We start from the raw sequence: 22,499 nt of genomic DNA on the forward strand, positions 1-22,499 counted from the left end.
ACATGTGGGGTCAAGCCCCTCAACACATGGCCTCAGATGGGAGAAGGGAAGTTGCCCAAAATGAAGCAATGGGTCCTGTTATCAGAAGAAGGGTTATAGGCAGAGGTAGTATGTCCCCTGCAGCCTCAGAGCTACTGCCTTTTCTCCTGGAGCAGTGACTTTCAACCTTTTTCATCTCATAACACACAAACTATTTGCTGATCTGACAAAAAATTAGGTATAATTTTGCTCTGGCTGGTGTGGCTCATTGGATTCAGTGCCCACCAGAGAAGTAAAGGGTCACCAGTTTGATTCCCACTCAGGGCACATGCCTGGGTTGTGGGCCAGGTCTCCAGTATGGGACCCGCAAGAGGCAACCACACATTGATGTTTCTCTCCCTCTCTGTCTCCCTCCCTTTCCCTCTCTAAAAATAAATAAAATCTTAAAAAAATAGGTATAATTTTGATTAATTCACATTGGACAGCTATTATTGTTTGAGCTGTCATCATTTTTTAATTTGACAAACTAAGGAAAAAGAGGTCAGTGCACTTGACTAAATAGTGCATGTTTACAAAATTCTCGAGGCACAGTGGTTGAAAACTGCAGTCCTAGAGCCATGCACAACACAGACCGACACTGAGGTGAGCAGGCTGGAGTTCTCGTGGTGCTGGGTGTGCCGAGCTATCCAGCTGCAGTCCTTGGATAACTGTCTTAGTGGAGGATAAGAACAGGGCTCTTTGTGGCGTGCTGGGCTTCTTGCAGCTGGATCAGATGGGGGTGGGTGTCAGGGAAGGGGACCACCACGGCCAAAGATGCCAGAATACAAGGATTCCTTCCGGGCCAGGACAGTGGTCAATCCCAGGTACAGAGCACTTCCAGTCTCTCCTTCCCAAGCCTGGCCAGGAGCTTCTGAGGTAAGGTCTCCTTTGTTCACTTGAATTGGGGGAGTGTGGAGAGAGGGACAGGGCTGGCCCAAGCATCGGGACATCTTAGATGAGCGCCTTCTTCCCTACAGGAGAAATATCCACTGAGTGTGCTCTGTAGTCTCGGCTTCCAATCTCACCCAACCCACCAGTTGACCCCCAAACCACTAGATATTTCATATCCTCCCGGACACCTGTGGGAACAGGGGTGGGGGGGTGCCCACAAAGAGGTCTGCCTTGTGTGTTTTTCAGATATTTTATTAAGAATAAGGCATATGACAATCACCCCTAAAGCACAGGGCTCTATTTTTGTGGGTGAGTGAATACACTCTGAAAAGCATTGGATTAAAAAGCACAGCCAACAGAGAATTTGGAGCAGGATGCCTCCGCTCTGCCCTGCACATCTCCCATTCAAGGCTGGCACCTCCATGATCAAGTGCTTAGAGATCCCCAGCTCTCTCTGCACTGAAGGTGCTCCACACCCCTAGGCCTCCTTCCTCTCCACGAAGGCGGCCTCCATTCTGCAGCTTATGTGGGGAAGGACTACCCCCTAACAGCCCTGGAATGGTTTCCCAAACTGCAGGCCACTGCGGGTGGGGTATGGGGAGGCAGGGGCACAGACCCTCACACTGTATGGCCCACTAGTCCCTACCTGCAACTCTCCTCTCTGGGTCTGTCCACACTCAGGGTGTGGCTGGAGTTCCAACTAGGGTCCCTGATCATCATGTCAACACACCCCTCCCCCAATGGGACCTGTGCAGCAGAGCAGAGGGACGAAGACACAGTCCTTTCCCTTCTTGTCACCTAAGCATTCCAAGCTTAGTTTGGGGGGGTCTTCTTTTGGCAGGGTGGGTCCCCCAGGCTAGGGGAGAGGATGGGGGGCAGAAGCTAAGGGCGGGCCACTCTCTCCAGTCTCATTCTGCTCTGTGAGGGTTTTGTTCCAAACCTGGAGCAGGGCAGAGGGCTGGAGGGGAGTCTCTAGCCCAGGAGAGGGATGGGAAAAGGAAATGTCTGTTAAAATTGGATCCTGTATCTGTCTCAGCTTCTGCCCCAGCTTGCTGAGCGGAGTGGGAAGGGCTGTCTTACCTCCTTTCCCAGGCAGAGAGTTGAGTCAGCCACCCCAGCACTTAAAGCCTTTCATCTGGGGGATCGCCAAGCACCCCACAGACAACAAACTGTCATTACCTCTGGTTGTGGGAAGAGGGACAGGAGTTGGGAGGTGCAAATCGGGGTCACTTTGGGAGAGGCAGGCGGGTCACCTGAGGATCCCTGGGGTGGGGGTTTGGTAGGGTTCCCCAAATGGACACCTTGGATTCAGGAGGGAAGGGGAAGAAGGCTATTGCTATTGAGCTGGGGGAAGCCAGTTGGGGGTCGCTATGGCTTTTAGTGGGCGGGTGGCTAAAGCACTTCACCATCTCTGTAGAAGAATCAACATAACAAAGTCACCCTGTTCACCCCAAAAGTGTGGTTGTAAAGAGGAGGGTTTGGGTGGGCACCTCCAGAAAGGCACCCTTTCCCTCCTTTCCACAGTCCTCTGGGCCCTTCAAGTTGAGTGTAGCTGAGAGAGAGGCCTCCTCACCCAGTCACGCTGTGACAAGGGGGTGACAGGGTATACCGAGTTACACACCCTGAAGGGGAGGCACAGGGGCGGGTGGAGCAAGGACCGGAGGCCACTACTGTGGCTCAAGTTAGACCGGAGCACTCTGTCCCAAGGGTGCCAACACCTTGACCTCTGCATCCCAGGGGCTGGATGCTTCGACCAGGCTGGCTATTGCTCATCAGTCTCAGCAGCCCTGAGTGTGGCAGGCTGGGGCGGGCACTGTGTGCGCTCGGACTGGGAGGGTGGGCCTCGGCATGTGGGCCTGGGCTTTGCTTCTGGCAGATTTCCCACTCCCTCTAATATACGGAGTGAGAGGGTATGTGATTGGGGATTCCCTCTCTTCTTCATGGGGCTGTGATGGGAGAAGAGCTTATCTCACCTGGAGATCGGCTCTGTTCCCCTCGTGGATCCCTGGGTGACACAGAGAATGCTCAGCTTCAGCCAGAGTTAGGGCCTGCCAGGATGGGGTGCTTGCCAGTGAGGTAAAGAGACCCCTCCCTGCCCCACGCCTGCCCTCTGCAGTCCCTGGAAGACCTCACAGGCACTTAGGACGCAATGCAGGACCTGCAGTACCGACATAAGAAGGATGGCGTGGGGGTGGGGTTTATCCTTCTTTCTAGGCTGGACTTGGGGTAAGGGCAGAGCTGAACTGGAAACTGCCTTTGGTCATAACAGTGGAGCAGGGGAGAAAGGCAGCTAGCGGGTGGGACATTCCACTTTCCCTTTATCCACTCCCCAGCCTAGACAAAAGGGCTGTGGGCACCCCAGCACTGTCAGGTCTGACAGCACTGGGACATCCCTGGAGGGGGCCAGGCTGGGGACTTCCTCCCCAGCAACCTCAAACCTCTTTTTAACGGTCACTTCTAGGAAGCCAGGCCCTTCCTCCAGCCTCTGGGTGCATCCAGCTAATGAGGAAGCTGGGTGAAATTAACACCAAAACACAGGACTAGGAAAACTCCCAGGGCGCCTTCCGACGCCCAGCTACCTCCTGAAGGCAGTTTCTGCCCCTCAGTAGGCCTGAGTGTCCTTCATTTCCCCAGCACAGCTCCCAGTCTAAATCCCTCAGTTGGCATCCTGTGGGGGAACTGCGTTGGAGACAGTTCTAGACTAGGCTCGGCCACCAAGCCCACTCGTAGTGCTAAGGGTCTGTGGCGCTACCTTACAGAAGTTCAAACTTCCATCAGGCTATACTTTTCCCACCAGAGGTTCTGGGAGGAGGTGTCTTCTAAAGTGTTCGGTGCTCACCTGTAAGGATCTATTAGCGGGGTAGGGGAAGGAGAAGCGGCTCCGAGGAGAAAGGTCCAGCCTCTAGCCCCTGAACCCGAGCCTCTCCTAGGAGGAAGGCTTGGAGGGAAGGGCAGTGATGCAGGACTGTGGGAGGCCGCAGGGGACTGGGGTGGGGGTGGGGAGGGGTACTGCTGGAAGGCCTAGGGGTGCTAATGCCACTCCAGTTCCTTTCCTTAGGCCAGACCAGCCTTCCCCTTCCCGCCTAACGATTGTCAGTTTTCCCGGGATAGGGCGTGAGCCCCGCCCCTCCCCTCCCAGTGGCAGGGTGGGGATCAGTATTGCGAGTCCTCTACCCAAAAGGTGCACTCCTGGAGCTCCTTCGCGTAAGGGGAGAGCTCGAAGCTTCGGAAACGTTGGGAAATACAAAAGGCTGGGGGCGGTTGGAAGGGATAGAGGAGCCGGGGCTGCCGCGGCCCCCTGCCTGGAAGAGGGACCGGTTCCCTCCCTCCTCCAGGCCCTGTCTGCAAGGGCCGGGCTACACCCCTAGCCCGTCAGGCCTCTCCCACTCCCCGCCGTCCCACCAGCGCCACGCCTACTCCGGGGCCCTGGGCGCACTGGGCGCAGGCGGTGGGTCGGCTTGGTCCGGGGGCTCCTGGGGTGGCGGCTGGCGCGGGCTGCGGCCGCTGGGCCGCGGGGGCCTCCCGGCGTAGAGGAAGAGCGCGGGGTCGGGCATAGGATCGGTGTCGTCCATGGCGCAGGCCGCGCGGTCCCAGGAAGCCCAGTCCCGGCCGGAGGAGGGGCCCTTGGCGGCGGCCTCCGTAGCGGGCTGGCGGCGAGCCCGTTGCGCGCGCCGGCGGGGTCGGGGTTCAGCTGCGGCGCCGGGTCCCGGGCGTGGTGTCTGCAGTCTCTGGCGTGCAGCGTGCAGCTGGCAGGAGAGGTAGGCGGCCGCTTCGGTGTGCTTCTGCAGCTCCGTGCCCAGCACCGTGGCGCGGTGGCTGCGCCGACGCAGCTCCTCCAGGAAGCGGCGCTCTTCCGCGCGCAGGCTGCAGCGCAGCGCCGACACCAGTGCCTCGCGTTGCGCCACCTCCCGCCGCAGCTCGGAGTTTGCCGCCGCCCGCTCTGCCAGCTGCGACTCCAGCTCCCGGCACCTGCTCTCTAGCTCCCGCGACGCCGCCTCTGGAAAGGGGAGATAGAGAGAGGCGATGGTGAAGACAGTTCACCCATCCCCCCAACAAAGCCTCGCGACTCCCTAGCTTTGTCTCATTCCCCAGGGGTACATCAGCCTTTTTCCTCCTCAGGCCCTTTGCATCTATCCTACTCTTTGCTGGCCCTCCCCTCCAATTCTTGGGATTTCAGGGGTGCCCAACCGGCAGCCCAGAATGGCTGTGAATGTGACCCAACACAAAATCATAAATTTACTTAAAACATTATAAGATTTTTTAATAACCTGTGCTGCAACATATTTAATGCGTGGCCCAAGACAACTCTTCTTCCAGCGTGGCGCAGAGAGGCCAAAAGGTTGGACACCCCTGGAACTCTCCCTGACCATTTTATTTACCCCACAAATATTTCTTGAGACCTTACCTTGTGCACTGTGTTAGGCCCTGGGGCTATGGTGTTATCCACATTTTCTTATCGAAAATGTTCTTCATGGCTATGGTGTTATCCACATTTTCTTATCGAAAATGTTCTTCATGAAGCTTACAGCAGGCACAGTGGGAAAAGTATAGGGCATGATTACAAATGCAGGGGAGATTTGTATGTGACATGTGACATGCGCCAATGCCATGGCTAAAGGAGAATGTGGCCTAGTCAGAGAAGGCTTCCTGGCAGAAGAGGGACTCGGGCCAGGCTCTGAAGGATGAACAGAAGTAGTGAAGAGGGGAGAGGACAGTGCTCAGGATGGAGGCAACAAGTTGTGCAAAAGCCCTATGGTGGGAGAGACATGCAAGAGCACGGGACAGAAAGACCGGGAGTGCGGGCAAGGAAGGAGAGTGAGTGTGCAGGAACCTTGTCTCACACAGAGAGAGTTTACAGCATTTTGTACTTTTTTACTTGTTTGCCTTTGCCCACAACACTAGGTTTCAGAACCCAGGAGATACACTGGAACCATCCAGAGAGCTTTAAAAAAGTGTCCCCATGCCCTACCAAGGATGGGTTGAATCAGAATCTCTGGCACTGAACATGGGAAGTGGCACTTCTTAAACCTTCCTGGGTGATCCTGATGGACCCCTAAAGTTGAGGACAGGCTCCTGGATCCTTAGCTCCATTTCAGCAGGAACAGCATCGGGAGATTGACACGAGTGAGTGAGTGAGTGTAGGGACATAGGCAGCTGAAAGGTGACAAAAGGTGGGTAAAAGGTTGCCCACAGTTGCCGCTTGAAGAAGTGAGCAGAGTTCCTTCAAGTTGTTAAGTGTTTAGGTCTTTATACACCCCCCCCAAATCCATTTGTGGGCTCCTAACATTTTTACCTTAAATTTCTAGCTTTCTCGCCCCTAACTCTTGATCTGTAGCTCTTTAACTATAGGCAGCACATCAGGGTGCCAGGGAGTCCATCCTTAAATCTCTCCTAAGATAAAGTGCTTCTCAGATAAGATCAAATTCAAGGAGTTCATCATCACCAACCCCTTATTATATGAAATGTTAAAGGGACTTATATAAAAAAAGAAGATGAAAAATATGATCAGTGAAAGGACAGCAAACTCACAGTTATTAACAACCACACCTAAAACAAAAGCAAACTAAGTGGACAGCTAGATCAGGAGCAGAGCCACAGAAATGGAGATCACATGGAGGGTTAGCAACAGGGGAGTGGGAGGAGGAGAAGGGGGGAGAAGGTACAGAAAACAGCATAGATGGTAGGTAAAAAATAGATAGGGGGAGGGCAAGAATAGTAGGGGAAATACAGAATCTAAAGAACTTGAGACATGTGGTCATAAACTAAAGGGGGGAATGGTGGGGGAGGGGGTGTGCAGGATGGAGGGGAATGAAGGGGGGGGAATAGAACAACAACTGTAATGGTATAATCAATAAAATATATTTTTAAAAACTCTCCTAAGAAACACCATTTTCGTGGTTCATTCCCAGTGAAGCATTTACAGAACCCGTCCCATGTCAGGCAATGTGTCTTGTACTTTGAGACAATGGGTGCCTTCAAGTTCTGATGTTTAGAGATTGTATAATCTGATGATTAAGATCTCAACAATGTAACCCTTTTTATTAAAAAAGTTTTATTTCTGGAAAAAACAACAAAATTTATCATCCCATGAATTTTTAAGTGCACAGTTCAGCAGCGTTACGTATACTCACAGCGTTGTACAACAGATCTCTAGCACTTTATCTCGCAAAACTGAAACTGTATATCCATTTACTGTCATCTCCCCACCCCACCTGCCATTTTATGGGTGAAGCAATAATTTGTGTAAAAAACCTTCTGGCGGCACTGTTACACGGGCCGGAACTCATGCTGTCGTAAAGTGAAGGATTTGCTAGTGTGCACGTGCCTCTTTTCTCCTCTGGGCTCAGTTCCTTGAAGTCAAGGACCTCATATTGTCACTGTGTTGCGTCTTGACACTGAGCATCCTGGAGGATGGGGACACTGGTCATGGGAATCACTTGTGCAAGGGTGGGAGAGACCCTCACTTGTGCAAGGTGGGTGAGGAATGACTCCTGCTGAGTGGACCTCCTGGACACCTTCTCCTCCGGGCTTTCATTCGCCAGGAGCACGATGCAGGGCGCTCTGCGGGTGGTGCAGGCTGCTCGCTGTATGAGGTCACACAGCAAAATGAGCAGGTGGGGCTACATCCTACCTACACGGTGCTCAACACGCTGAGGAGTGGTTGTCCCCAAGTCTGGACTGGGGACAGAGAAGGCTTAGGTCCTGCTAAGTGGTGTGGAAAGGTGACCCATTGGGCCCCCATGACATTTCCCCATCAGTCCCCCTCCTCTTACCTTGCTGGTGAGATTGGGCCTCTCGCATCTCCAGGTCGTGGGTCAGTTCTGGGGGGAGAGAAGGGAAAGGCAGGTATGTGTGTGACACAGACACAGGGTCCGGCAGGAGTAATGCCCGCTTGAGAGTGTTGGTGGGGCAATAGTATGGGTGTAATAATTTATAGTTTTAGTTTGAACATTTCACCTAAAATGTCACATGGTGTGCTCGAGTGTGACAGTGTCATGTTACAGAATTACATGCTTATGATTTTGCAATAAAAGATTTTGTGATGAAAAGGGATGTTATTTGTGCTGGGCCCTGTATGTACCACACATGCACACTAGGGAATCATGGCTCAGGAAAAGTGGCCGTAGGGACCCTTCTAAAGCATCCAGATCTGCCCCTTACCCACTTTACCAGAGCCCGGCGAGGGGAGGGGATGGAGAAAGGTGCCAAGGCACAGCCTGAGCCTGACCTGCCCGAGTCTGAGCCCAGAGGTCTTTCCAGTGCAAGCTTTGTGGTCCAGATTTGGGGGTTTGACCATGGTGGAATCGAGGAGCCTGCTTGCGTTGGGGGCTAGGTGAGCATCACTCCTTCTCGGGAGTGATGCACAAATGTTTAACATGGCAACTGATGCAAGTTGGTCTGAAGGACCCCCTACTGCACAGGGCACAGATGCTTTAGTGTTCAGTTGTCAGATCCAGGAAGGCTGGAGTCTCCTGGGATGTGTGGGGCCACTGGAGGGTGCTCAAGGTAGAAGCTTTGTACCAACAGGACACATGTGTTCCACTGTTTTCACAGCCAGGACTGCAGAACCTATGTCATGTTTTGAAAACCAGCCCTGCCCCTTTCCCAGCTAGGGGCAGGGTCCTGCAAGCTCCACTAGGACAGCGCCACCTGGTGATGAAAAGCCTGCAGGGCTCTTGGCACCACATGTGTGGGTTGGCACTGGGGGCGCAGGGCAGCCAAGGAGCCTGCCAAGGGTGCTAGTGCCTGAGCGGTTTCCTCCGGGGCCTGGCAGCCGCTCCACACCTCTCTGCCTGTCTGTCTTCTCAGCCCCATTCCTTACAGGCCAAAAAGCCTTATCCCTCAGCCAGCCAAATTTGCTCACTGCCCCATTCCCCCAACTCCCCCAGTAGCTGGGAAAGGGGCCCAGGGAAGCTGGGGGGCCACGGGCCACAGCTAGCTGGGTGAGGGCAGCACCTACTCAGGAGCACCTTTGTGTACCTGCAGGAGCTAGGTCAGGTGCCCAGAGGGAAAAGGTGTGAATGTGGGGTGGGAGAAGGTAACGCATCTCGCATCTCGGCCCAGCAGCAGCACCTGCAGAGACAGCCTGTGGGCCCTCTGCCAGCCCCTCCCCTCTGCCCTCACCCAGCTCTTCTAGAGACCAGGGTCTTTGCCGGGGTGCCTTCCTTGGGGAGGCCAGCTGTTGCTAGGAGACAGAGAGGTAGGGTACCCAGGGCTTTTGCTGTGACCGCAGCCTGAACCTCCTTCCTAGGGTCCCTGGAGGACACTGACGCCTCTGCCCTCAGGGCTTCCTGGGACCAAGTTAGCCCCTCCTCCAAGGCCCTGCTCTGTAGCTCAAGGGAACTTGGAGCAGGTTCAGGGACACAGCCCAGGGACTTTGGCTCTGCCATTAACTCCCTGTGGGCTGGTTTCTCCTGGCCCTTAATCACGGGAGTTGGGGGAGGGGAGATGAATCTCAGCTGGAACCCACTCTCCCACCCATCAAAGCTCCCTGCTCATCTTCTGGTCAGAGTTTCCCCAGTTTACAAGAGCATTCTGTGAGGTCAGGTGCACTGTGACCTTGGGCCAGCACCTTGCTGAGCCTCAGTTTTCTCCTCTGCAAAATGGGGACAGAACTGCTCCTGCCTCACACAGGGCTGTTGCTGGGATTAAATGAGAGAAACAAACAGAGGATTCAGCCCAGGCACTGAACCCACGGGGGTAATTCTTGTTGTCATCCAGCTGCGCCAGAACCCAGAACATGCTTACCCACCTCTGAGCCCTTTGTTCTGAATCTTCACCGCTTTTCTGCAGGCTCTCTCAGCACCCTGCCCCTTGGTTACTACACCGGTCCCTCTGCTCTCCTGTCCCCTTCTGAGCCTCCTGAGCCCTCCTGCATCTCTCTCTGTCTCTCTCTCTCTTTTTTAAAATCTCTTTTGTTTTGAGTGGCTGCCCTAGGCCAGCCCGGAGTTATTTCTTTTTAAATTTTACTTTCTATTTTCAGAGGGAAAGAAGGGAGAAAGAGAGGGAGAGAAACATTGATGTGTGAGAGATGTATCGATTGGTTGCCTCTTATACACTCCCATTTGCCCCCATCTGGGGACCTGGCCTGAAACCCAGGGATGTGCCCTGACTGGGAATCGAACCGGCGACCTTTGTGTTTGCAGGCCAGCACTTAATCTGCTGAGCCACACAAGCCACAGTTATTTTTATCTCCTTAATCAATAACATAGAGACTGCAGGCTCACACCCATTCGAGAAGGATGTGGGGGCTGAGGGCCCTCTGTTTCTATTATACTTTCTTGGGATCCTCACCTGTGTCCTGAGTGAAAGGACATGGGTCTTTAAAATCAAGGAAAAATAAAAAGAAATTAGAGGGAGAGCTATGGGCTCTTAGAGTTGGCTCATCTCAATTTTCCTTTAATGTTACTGCAGTAAAAAGTGGCACCAGGCAGGGGTGAGTGGGCATGGGGCGGGCTCTGCTGCCAGGCAGGCTTTGGGGAGGTCGCGGGAGGCCTGGCCTTGGCATGTGGCAGCTGAACCTACACGTGGAGTGGGAGGGGTCTGTGGGGGCTAAGAGTCAGGAGAGCTGGATTTTCACACCAAAGTGAGAAGCCAGGCAGTTCGCTCGAACATTCTGGGCCTCAGTTTCCCTCTGGAGAATGGAAAGCCTCCCATGAGGAGAGGTTGGAAGGGCGATAGAGTCTGACCACCTTGGGGAGAGATTGTGTAGAAAACTGCAGAGGCACGCAGGACCAGAAGTCTGGAGATCTGGGTTCTAACTCTCTCTCTCTGGGCCTCAATTTACCTACTTTTACAATGAGGAGATTGGGCTGTTTTAGCTGAGAGACACTGTGAGTCGCTGGCCTGAAGCCTGAACTGGGAGACGGCCTGGGTGAGCCTTTGAGCCAGGGCCAGGCCTTGGGGAGGGCCAGGCAGCTGAGGCCTGAGGTCCAGGAGGCCTGGGATTTAGCTTCGTCCTCAGTTGCTTCTTCTGTCCTGCTCACAGATTCAGCTGGTTGCTGAGTCCTTTCCTTCCATCTGCTTCCCACTGGTTCTCCTTTTTCCATGCCCCTTCATCTCCCCTCTGCACCAGTCATCAGCCCCCCTAAGAGTCTCCCTGCCTCTGTCTCCCACCAACTCACCTTTCATACAACTGCCGGGCTGAGGTTCCTAAAGCAGCACAATGCTGCTCAAAAACCTTCTGTGGCTCCCTGCTACCCAAGGGGACTGGCCAAACTTCTTAGCTGTCTTGGTATTTGTTAAGATCTTCCATGATCTGGTTCCAGCCATATTTCTCACCAGTCTCCTTTATCCATCCAATTCAACTTTTCCTAAACTTTTGGTTTCCTTCCTAAGGACTCTGCCATGCTGTTCCTTTCATTTGGAATGCTTTCTCTGCCCCCAATCCTCCCTAACATCTCACTATGTCTAAATCTTACTCAGCCTGGAGGGAGTGGAAATGCTTCCCCCCTGCGGGGAGCCTGGTCCCCTCCTTCATCACCCACGCCTCGAGCTGGACATGATCCTGCCTGTGAACTCCCGTCAGCCCTGTTTATTTTAAGAATGAAGAATATATCTTACTACTCTCCCTGTGTGTGTGTCTCCCCACCTGGGTGGAGGCTTCTTAGGGCTGGGAGGCACTCGATGAACACTGATTAGAAAGGGACAGGAAATTCCCAGGAATGGTTCCCAGGTTTCCCTCTGCTACCGAACCAGAACGCTTTCCCCTGAAACTCATCTCTCACCTCCCGAGACTCAGTTTCCTCACTCAGAAAAATGGGTGATGAACACCCACCTGGCAGGAATGCTGTGAGGCTTGAGAGGTTCGTGGTGGACCCCCCATCATAGACAATGACTGTGAGGATGACAGTTGCCCCCTGCCCCCAACCACCCAGCCACCCTTTCTGGCCTCACCTGAGCAGCGTTTCTGCAGCCTCAGGATTTCCAGGTGCAGGTCTCGCAGCAGGGCCATCTGCTCTTTTTTCAGGAAGCTGATGTGGCGTTGCACGCTCTGGATCTGATGCTCTAGGGACACGGTATCCATGGCAACCCAGGCCTGGGCCCCACCTGGGGAAGATGACAAGGTGAACCCACATCTTCTGGGCCCATGTGCCCTGCCCACCCTCAGATCCCTCACAGACTCCTCCAATCTGGGGGCCTGCTGCTGCCAGGTAGACATTTCTGCCACTGTGGTCATTTCCCCTGTATTTACTCACTAAAGATTCATGAACAAGTGGGTATGTTATCAGGGACCCAGTTACGCCCATTTAACAGACGAAGAACAAAAGGCCCAGAGGGAAATGGATTCACTCCCCTGCCCCATGGTCTCTTCTGCTTCTCAGAGAGGAAAACCAGTGGAGCAGCAAAGTCAGTAAAGAGAAACAGAGAGGGGTTCTAGCCTGCACCTCAACCAGGTGTGTGACTTTGGGCAAGCCATCTCTCTCTCTCTGGGCTCTGGGTTTTCTCATGACCAAACTGAGTCATTCAGTGGAAGAACCCCGAGGTCTCTTCCAGCTCCACCACCCCATCAACATGCCAGCTCAGGGTGCCATCACATGGCAGGGCAACGGCACAGTTCTGAGCACACCCTGTCCCAGTTCAACTCCATTTCTTTTTTTTTAAATTTCATTTATTTATTTATTTTTAGAGGGGAAGGGAAGGAGAGAAGGAGAGAATTATCAATGTATGGTTGCTTCTTGTGAGTCCCCTGCTGGGAACTGGCCTGCAACCCAGGCATGTGCCCTGACTGGGAATCGAACCGCGATCATATGGTTCGCAGGCTTGCGCGCAATCCACTGAGCTACACCAGCCAGGGCATGAACTCCATTTCTGAGTGAACCTCCAGCAAGGGTTCTGGGCTCTTCCAGGTCACAGGGGAGGAAGACCTGAGAATGTTTTACTAACACTGACTTTGTGGGCTGAGGCAGTGGTAGAGGGGAGGGTGCTAAGGAGACCCACGCAGTGAACCCAAGGTGGAACTTAAGACACTGAAGGGAGGGGATATTTGTACCCCTGGATCCTGCCCATGGCCTGGCCTTTCAGCTCTCCCTCTTCTGGCTCCACCCCTTTCCCATGAGTCTCTCCTGTGGTGATGAGTGTCCTGGAAAAGCACAGGCAGAGGGCAGTGGAGGCCCAGACCCCTGGAGCCCAGGACCCAGAGCTCATGCCTTCCCTGCCAGGGACTCCTTAAGCTTTTGAAGGACCTGACCCCACCTGTCCCAGGAATGCCCTGGGCTTTGGGGAGGGAGGCCAGTTGACGGACGGCTCCATTCAGTAAATGGTCCCCTCCAGACTGGCTTCCATGTAAGTCTCTGCAGATTCAGACTTTTGTTTGTGAGGTTACAACAAGCAGGTCCACCTGAGACCCTTGGTCACAGGCCCCTCTTGCTGCGCTCCCTTCCCTCATGTCCTCCTGACCCCCCGGGACAACCAACTGGGCCTTTCTTTTCAGCAGAGGGTGGCCCTTGGGTTGGTAAGAATTGCTACATTTACGGACCATCTGCTATATTTAAACAACTTTATACACATTACCTTACTTCTGCCAATCATCCTTCAGTAGGTATGACCACCCCCATTTCACAAACTTAGACTCAGAACTGAAGTGACTTGTGCCAGTTTACGTGGCCAGTGAGTGGCAGCAGATCCAATTCTCCAACCAACTCTTCTGAATCCAAAGAAGGTTCCCAATATTTACACTGAGGACAACCTTGGGTTTGAATCCTGAGCCTTCCAGTTACCTACTGTGTGACTTTGGGCAAGAAAGTTAACCTCTCTGAGCCTTTTCCCCTTCTCTGTAAAACGGGGTTACTAATAGCAACAGTGAGGATTAAATAAGATTAAAGACTGTGGAGCACTTATCACAGGACCTGGCTCAACCAGTCCTACATCCTTTCTCATTTCCATTAAATACAGGAGTAGGTTAATCCCTGTCTTGATTTGCTCCTCTCGTCACCATTCACTCACTCAATGAGTTACTGTTGCCAACTCTGCTGGGTACAGGGAAGACTGATGAACAAAACAAAATCCTCGCTCTCATGGAGCTCACAGGGCTAAGGGGAGAGAATCAAACAAACAAAAAATGCACCTCACAAATAATAATACAAATAAGTTTACAATTACAATTTGTGGTAGGTGCCACGAGAAAAACCCACAGTATAATACGGAAGAATACAAAGTGGGACCTATTTTATTTTAATTTTTTGATTTATTTTGATTTTTGATTTTAGAGAGAGGAGAAGGGAAGAAAAAAGAGAGGGAGAGAAGCATCGATTGGCAGCCCTCCTCACATGCCCCAACCAGGAGCCAGACCCACAACCCAGGCAGGTGCCCCGACCTGGGATTGAACTGACGACCCTTCACCCTGCCAGACAACGCCCAACTAAGCCACACTGGCCAGGGCTAAAGTGGGACCTATTTTAGATCTGGGGTCGGAGAAGGTCTCTCAGAGGAAGTGGTTTTAGGCCAAGACCTCACGGCAGACAGAATTCTAAGAGGGTCCCCAGGACTCCCAGCTCCTGGTGGGGATGCCCTCCTATGTTACTCCCTCCCCGTGGGTGTGGGTGGGACTGGGAGTGTGACAGTTTTCACTCCTGTGATTAGGTTTATGACAGGGGCACAGAGGTTGTGCAGGTGTAATTAAGTTCTCCCATAAGTTGCTTTGAGTCAATCAAAAGGGAGATTATCCAGTTCAAAGGGCCCTTACTGAAGGAAGAGGTCTGAAGCCTGAGGGAGACCCTGAAGGTGGCCCGGCAGAGCTAAACCGCCGTGCGAGGGAGCCTGCAGAGGGGGCTGCATGCAAGGACCGGAGAGAGGCTCTAGCTTAGTAGCTGGGGGTGGTGCCTGGCTGACAGTGAGCAAGACCATGGGCTTCAGTCCTATAACCACAAGGAAGCAAATTCTACCAAGGACCTAAGGGATCCTGGAAGTGGTTCTCTCCCTAGGTAAGTTTTCAGATGAAGAGGCGGCCGGTCTTGATTTCAGCCTTGTGCAGAGGACCCAGGAAAAAGTGCCAGCCTTCCGATTCTTGGAGACTGTGAGAAAATGCGTTTATCTTGCTTTCAGCGACTTAGTTTGTGGTCGTTTGTTACGCAGCAGCAGAAAAAGAGTAATACAGACTTGAAGGAAGGAAGGGCAGCAGTTGGTCGGAAGAGTACGGGGAAGAGCATTCCGAACAGGAACAGCATTTGTGAAGGCCCAGAGGTGGGGTAATAACGGAAGCTGACGTTTACTGAGTGCCTACTAAGTGCCAAGCCCTATGTGGTCAGTGCTTCACGTGGTCTTTTTGAGAAACAGCGGCACTGCCAGCTGCTGCCGAAGGCTGATGTGTAAGGTGTTGGGAGAATGTTGTAGGAAGTGAGGTTACCAAGGAAAGGACCACACAGGGTCTTGTAAACTATGCTAAGAATTTTGGATTAATACTAAAAGAATTGGGAAGTTATTAAAGGATTTTAGGCAGTGGGGGACATGATTTGCATTTTTAAAAGATCACACATTTTTAAAAGATCACCGTGGGCCCTGGCTGGTGTGGCTCAGTGGACTGAGCGCTGGCCTGTGAACCCAAATGTCGCCTGTTTGATTCCTATTCAGGGCACATGCCTGGGTTGCAGGCCAGGTCCCCAGTAGGGAGCGTGGAAGAGGCAACCACACATTGATGTTTCTCACTCTCTCCTCCTCCCTCTCTCCCTCCCTTCCCCCTCTCTAAAAGTAAATAAATAAAATCTTAAAAAAAAAAAAAGAATCACCACGGTTGCCATAGGGAGGGCAGATTAGAGGGGAGCAAAGTGGATACCGGGAGGCTGGGGAGAATGTGGCAGCAGAACAGGTGAGAGATGATGAGGGCCTGGACCACACGACAGAAGGAGAGATGGAGAGAAGTTCTAGGTGTGTTCTGGGGGTAGAACTGGCAAGACATGGGGATAGATTGGATTGGGTCAGTGATTTTCAACCTTTTCATTTCAAGGCACACAAACTAATTACTAAAATTCTGCAGCACATCAAAAATTATATTTTTGCCCTGGCTGGCGTAGCTCAGTGGATTGAGCGCGGGCCTGCGAACCACACGATTGCGGTTCAATTCCCAGTCAGGGCACGTGCCTGGGTTGCAGGCCAGTTCCCGGCAGGGGACTCACAAGAGGCAACCATACATTGATAGTTCTCTCCTTCTCTCCTTCCCTTCCTCTCTAAAGATAAATAAAATCTTTAAAAAATTATATTTTTTACCACTCTGATAAAAAAAGTTGTTATAATTTTGATTCATTGACACTGGACAGCTATTGTTATGTTGGCTGTTGTCATTTCTTTATTTGACAATCTAAATAAAAAGAGGTCAGTGCCCCTAACTAAATAGTCAGGCAGTGCATGTTTTAAAAATTCTTACGGCACGCTGGGTGAAAATCGCTGAATTAGGCCATGAAGGGGAGGGGGCTGTCCAGGGCGTTTTAGTTTCCTGGCTTGGGCAACTCAAGTACGAAGGCACATTTGCTGGACTTTCCCCACCTCCTCATCTTTCACATCGAACCTTTTCTCTATCTAAGCACTCCCTAAGACGATCTCGCCCAATCCCATGGTCGTCAATTCTACTTATACGTTGCCCCGTGAACACTGGACTGACTACCCAGTCCATCTGTCTGGACATCTAACGGGCCACTCAGACTTCTAAGTCCCAGTGCCCTGTGATCTCTCCTGCACACCTGCTCTCGCCTGCGGTTCGCCATCTGGGTGGACGGCACTGCAACTGGCTTCTTCACTCAGCTGCTCGGGACACGTGATCAGGAGTCATCTTTCAGTCATCTTTGTATCCGTCTGCAACTCCTGCTGGCTCAATCTTCAGAAAACATCCTGAATCCAATCAGTTGTCACCATTTCCACTGTGATTCCCTAGTTACTGTCACTGCTGTCCCTCCACTGCAGCAGCCTCCTAACTGGCTTCTTGCTTCCCCTCTGGCCCTTGTTTCCACGCAGCAGCCAGAGTTCCTTTAGTAAATCTGACCAGGTCACCTGCCCCTCACTGAAACCCTCCAATAGCTTCCTGTTACACTCGGAGCCAAGTCCGCAGTTCTCACCAGACCTTACACATCATCCCCAGCTCTGCTTACCCTCGTCTCCTGCTGTTCTCCCACTGTTGTCTCCGTCCCTGCCCCTGTGGCCTATTCCTTGCTGTTTCCCGAACATGCCAAGCACGCCCTTGCCTCGGGGACTTTGTATGTGCTGTCCCCTCTAGCAGGAAGGCCCTGTGCCAAGATACCCTCATGACCCGCCTCTCCCGTGACTTTGTATGTGCTGTCCCCTCTAGCAGGAAGGCCCTGTGCCAAGATACCCTCATGACCCGCCTCTCCCGTCATTCAGGACTCTGTTCAAACGTCACGTAATCAGGATCCGTCTCTGATGATCTGGTTTAACACAGGCCTCTCTGCCACTCTTCACTCCCTTAATCGGCGTTTTCTTCCAGGACTTGATCACCACATGCATATGTTACATTTTTGTTTACTGTCTGTTTCCCCCGCCAGATTGTTGGCAACACAAGATGAAGGACTGTTTTGTTCCCTAGTACCTAAAACAGAATCCGGCAAATAGGAGGTACTTTGTAAATATCTGTAGCACGCACGAGTGAGTGATTTTGTGGAGCTGGGGCGAACTGATGTGGAGGGGCAGATTTACAGAGAAGGTAAGATCCAGCCTGAGACATGCTACGTTTGATGTGCTCAGGAGACCTCAGACAAGGAGAAATAGATGTCAAGTGAGCAGACAGATATACTGGGGCATCACTCGGGAGAGACAGGTGAGCTCTGTCTGCGCTCATCTGTCTACGTGGGGACATATGTGCCTGTGTGTCTGCACGTGTACCTGAGCCCCTGTGTGTGCACATGTGTCTGCAGGGGGTGCTGTGTCTGTTGAATCTGTATGTCTGCTGTGTGCATAACTGGAAGATGAAGGTGTGTGGCCCAGTGGTGCCTACAATGAAGAGAGAAAATTCCTATTCCCAGCTGCTGAAATGCAAATCTTTCGGAAGAGTCAAAGCCCATTCCACACAGCCCTGGAGGCTGGACCCTGGCCACAGTGACAGACTGAGCCAGCCAGCTGTTTCTGCGCCTTCCCAGAAGGACCTGAGTATTTGCTTCCAACTAGGCAGGCTGCTCTTCTCAGGGCAGAAATTTGGGTCACAAATGATCTTGGCAAATATTCTTTCTTAGACATTATTGTTCAGTTTGTTTGGGGAACACGGGAGATGGAGTGGGGGAGGGGGGACTAGGGATAAAGCAGAGCTCCTGTGTGTGGCTGGTGAGTCACATGTACTTTGGAAGACCCAACCCAGAAAAAATGTCAGGTTTTCACATAGAAATGCAGTCCCGGAATCTCCCAGCTTCAGGAGCTCGAGTCTGAGGAAAAGGTCCAGGCCAGTAACAGCAGCTGAGGGGTAAGAGCTATCCGCTCCACCTTCTCCCCCTACCCAGCCTCAGATGCCCAGCATGACAGTGAGAAGGGTCCTCCATCCACTGCCCTGACTACTCAGCAACTGCACTGTTTCTGCTGTCCACCCCTGCCCAGTGCTCCTACTTCTTTGTTTTAATTTTCCAGCTTGATGAAAAACATTCGCTTTTAAAGAACTGTCATCAAGGATAAAAAAGGGTCTGTAACACAGGGTTCACAATTTGTAGTTAATCCCAAGGACCTATGGCACACCTCAGATCTGGGAACGTTACAGGAGCATTTGAGGTCTTGCTTCCCTGGAGGTCATCTTTTGGCTCAAATAAATTCAACTCAACTCATTAAAAGAAAGAAAGAAAGTTACCAACATTTTTCCCTTTGGGGAAGTTGGCAACAGGAGGCTGCTGTGTTCAAGTCCCCAGCCTCGGACAGGGTGGCAGGTACAGAAACGCTCTGACCCTGGCACAATTCTGACTCTCTAAGGCCTGAGCTCCTGATCCCTGAAAAAGGCTTGACCTCCTGCTTGTCTCTCTGGACCTTCCGGGTGCCCACTTTCCTCCCCAGCCATCTGCCCACAACTGACTTGGCAAGTAGGAAACTGTGGTTCTCTCCCCTTGCCACTTCCTATAGTTCTCTGGGTTGGAAGGACCGCAGACAGTGCAGACTCGCGGCCCTCGCAGGGCCTCGGGCTGAAGGGCCTCGGGCTCATCTCAATCAGTGGTTTTCAAACTCGTTCCACAGAGCCCCAGAGTTCTACAGAGGGGTCTCGGATGTTGCCAAAAGGTTTGGGGGAAAGGGCAGGGCTCCAGGCCTTGTTTTATTTTATTTTATTTTTACCCCTCTTTTATACGATGGGCTTGTGCATACAGATTCACTAGAGAAAAGGCTTCTGCTAACCAAATGTCTGAAAGCCACTTTTATAGTCCAGTCTTTCTTTGGGCGGCTAACTACCCCCTCTCTCTTAGTCCTCCTCGATGTGTCTGAGCCCCTGGCACCCCCATCTGTCCCTCAGGCAGACGCAGCGGCTGGGAGAGGGACCAGAGCTGAAGGCTCTTGCTTTCTGCTCGCATGGGGTTTGCAATGTCTGCCTCCCCTCACCCCTGACTGCTCCTCTTGTCCCAGTTTCTATTTCATTCTTCGTATTTCTTTCCCCATAGGACTGAAAATATTTATTGTTCAGTCAACAAATGTTCTTGCGCTGTTCTGAACACTCAATATCCACATTTTGTTAAACTTATTTAAGTATGCCTTCTTGTTTCAAGGAAAATATTAAACTTATTTTTATCATTCTAATTGCCAGGGAAGGTATGTTAGATAGGACAGCCACGGTAATAAATGAATAAATAAGTGGATTAAAATGTTCTTTCCTTTTCCTAGTTGTTACTCCTCTTAACTACCTGCCTCTGAGGGCAGGAGTAGGAGGGAAAGGAAGGAACTTGAAAAGTCAGTCTCCAACATGGGTGCACAGGTAATAACACTTTTAGTGACAAACGGTGCTGTTCTTAGCATTTTACATAGATGAGCTTATCTTCCTAATAGCCCGACAGTGAAGGTTCTATTAGTACATGTATCCACTCCAAAGATGAGGAAACAGGCTCAGACCGGGTGAGGAGCTGGTTCGATATACACAACGAACGGGCAGTGCCTGGCCAACCTGCAGCCCCACACACCACTCACCCCGGCATTTAGGGCCCCCGCACAGGGTAAGAGTGGTGCGCGTTTGCAGGCGGGTCCCTCCTCTCTGGACTCTGCCTCTTGCTGCTCTTGCAGCAAACTCTCTTCATTCTTGTGCATATCGTCATCTCCTACCCGCCCCCCCCATCTCTGCCTCCTTAAATGCTTCCCTGACTTTCACCACTGCTGAAATGACTCTCTTCTGCCGCTGTGTTCCCCACACATTCCACCAAGTATCACCTCTGAGTGTGTGTGTGAGTGTGTGAGTGTCTAAGCAGGAAGCTTCCTGAGGGCAGGGCTGTCTCCCGGAATTCCTTGAGTGAAACAGGAGCACAAGGAATGAGTTGAGCGTTACTGGCAATCACCAGGGCAAGTAAGTGCGTGTATTAAAAAAATAATTATTCGCCTCATCCCCAGTCCTTGGCCCTCTTGGGGATTTGCACTGGGAACAAGAAATCAGCTTTTGACAAATGTCTGAGACCGTGTGTAAGGTGGGGTCCCTGGGCTAGTGGTGGAACCAACATTCTCTAGGGGTCTTGTGGTCTAGGGGTCTCTCCACTCCAGGGCCCTTCTACTCCAACACCCCCCTCCCCCAATGAACATCCAGGACTCCCAAGCTCAGAAAAGCAGAGAATCCAGGAGCAGTGGAGTGGGATGCATGGGAAACCGGAGCTTCCAGCCCCTTCAGTCCTGATGTTCTGCCCTGATTTCGCCTCCAATATGACTCCCAGGGAAGGGGGGGGGTGCATGTGGAGACTACGAAGGACGGGGAAGAGAGGTACCAGGGAGGACAGGGAAAGGCAGGCAGAAAGAAAGATGTGTGTAGTGGGAGGCGGCAGTGGCTTGACCTCGACTACTCCGGACCCTGCCAGGGCCGGGAAGGGCCCGAGTCTGGGTGGTGGAGGACAACTTCTGCTAGTAGCCCCGGGTCCCGTCTGCCTGCCGCGCGCTGCGGTGCCCGGCCCCACGCCGGCCCTCCTGGGGGAGCCGAAGCTCAGGCCTCGCTGCTCCTCGCTGGGGCCACCGCGGCGGCCCCCCACCCCACCCCACGCCCACCGGCCTCCTCACCTTCAGGACCGGAGGGAGCGAGAAGCCAGAGGAGCCGTAGGTCCGCGGGCCGGGCTGGGGGAGGAGCTCTCCTTCCCCGCGCTAGCTGCGCCCGGGGTTCCGCAGCGCCCGCCCCGGCTGCCGCGCCATCAGCTGCTCCGAGGCTGCGGGGCCGCGGCGCCGGGGCTCCCGAGGGCTCCGGGGCGCCGAAGGGGGTCTGGGGCAGCTTCCAGGCGTAAACACCCAGCAACGTGACCGGAACTGGCGAAGGAGCCGTGGGGGGGAGCTGAGGGGGCGGGAAAGATAAGGGGGGAGGGGAGGGACCTGGGACTGGCGGGGAGGGGCCGTGGGCGGGGCGGCGGGGGAAGGGAGGCAGCTGGCGCGCAGTCAGGGGAGGGGAGAGGGAACCCCAGGAGTCCTGGGAGCCGGGTCTGAGGACCCCCGCTGCCCGCCGAAACTCCCCGAGCTGGCTTTGGCTGGGAGCTGGAAGGGAAACCTGGGGAACCCGCCAGCCGGTTGGCGAGCAGGGGCGCGGCGTGTGGGTCAGCACCGCGGACAGCGCCCAGGCCGTCAGGCCGCGATCTGCGCGGCTCCTCGGCCAGTCCCTGGCCTAGGAACCACAGACGGTGCCCACATTGGTCAGCGGACAGTTGGGTGGGGGTGAGCTGGCCAGGGATCGGGAAGCCTGCTCTGTGCCTAGTTGGCAGCAAAGCTGCCCCAGACCGCTCACTAGCTGTATGACCTTGGGTGAATCTCATTACCTCTCTGGTCCCCAGTTGATAAGACACCTTTCCCTCTAGGTGAAGGTCTCAAGAGCCAAGAGATGATTCTTTAAAAACTCCAAAGTCCAGATCATTGGTGTCAATCTTTTTTTATTGCACATGGAAGGTTTCTGAAGCCACGCTGTTTGACTTCTAATCCTGACTCTATCAATACTTTCCTTCTTTCTGGGCCTCAGTCTCCTTATCCATAAAAATGGGATAATGATGATTTATGCAACATAAGATCTTTACGTTCTTTTGAGGATTAAATAAATTTATATCTGTAAAGTGCTTGAATCAGTGCCGAGTTGTCATTAGGCATTTATGCTCATGAGGGCAAGGGACCAGGTGACATTTTGTGACTGGCTGGTGGCTCACAGCTCCCTCTGGGGAAGTCCTTTCCACCCCACCTTCCAGGGAAAGCACCACCCACTCCTCCAACAGGATCTCTGTGAGAGTGTCATGAGGCCAGGATGAAAGGGTTTCATACAGTGCATGCAAATGGGATTGTTATGACCAAGCCCCGTAGGTTGTTTTCCTTGATCTGTTATCAGGATGGGTCCTGGAGCTCTGGCTTTTCACCACCTGATGCAGAGAATTCCAGGTGCCTGTCTGAGGGGTGGCCCTGCCCGTTCCTGGTGGGGGGCTGCTTTGCCCCAATAAGTGCTTCCGGTTGGAATGAATGGCCTGGCCTCTAGGGCT

At 52.9% G+C, this 22,499-nt stretch overlaps 1 protein-coding gene across 1 annotated transcript; it reads right to left on the reverse strand.

Annotated features, from left to right (window-relative positions):
• Positions 1-1,147: 1,147 nt before the first annotated feature.
• Positions 1,148-21,282, reverse strand: CCDC92B (coiled-coil domain containing 92B). Its single transcript, XM_037070174.1, has 4 exons — positions 21,058-21,282; positions 11,806-11,958; positions 7,683-7,730; positions 1,148-4,906 (listed from the first exon to the last, which is right to left on the reverse strand). Exons 2-4 carry the CDS (start codon positions 11,933-11,935, stop codon positions 4,323-4,325), a joined length of 762 nt encoding a protein of 253 aa, XP_036926069.1. The 5' UTR covers positions 11,936-11,958; positions 21,058-21,282; the 3' UTR covers positions 1,148-4,322.
• Positions 21,283-22,499: the final 1,217 nt, after the last annotated feature.

This window comes from Sturnira hondurensis, unplaced genomic scaffold (genome assembly GCF_014824575.4).
Source record: "Sturnira hondurensis isolate 20B ecotype Veracruz unplaced genomic scaffold, ASM1482457v3 Scaffold0018728, whole genome shotgun sequence".
In the NCBI taxonomy this organism is placed as follows: Eukaryota; Metazoa; Chordata; class Mammalia; order Chiroptera; family Phyllostomidae; genus Sturnira; species Sturnira hondurensis.

Coding starts and splice junctions, on each gene's coding strand:
- CCDC92B (XM_037070174.1), bottom strand. CDS start 11,935: ATGGATACCGTGTCCCTAGAGCATCAGATCCAGAGCGTGCAACGCCAC. Junction 7,731..11,805: donor GCTGCAGAAACGCTGCTCAG/GTGAGGCCAGAA, acceptor CTCTCCCCCCAG/AACTGACCCACGACCTGGAG. Junction 4,907..7,682: donor GGCCCAATCTCACCAGCAAG/GTAAGAGGAGGG, acceptor TCCCCTTTCCAG/AGGCGGCGTCGCGGGAGCTA.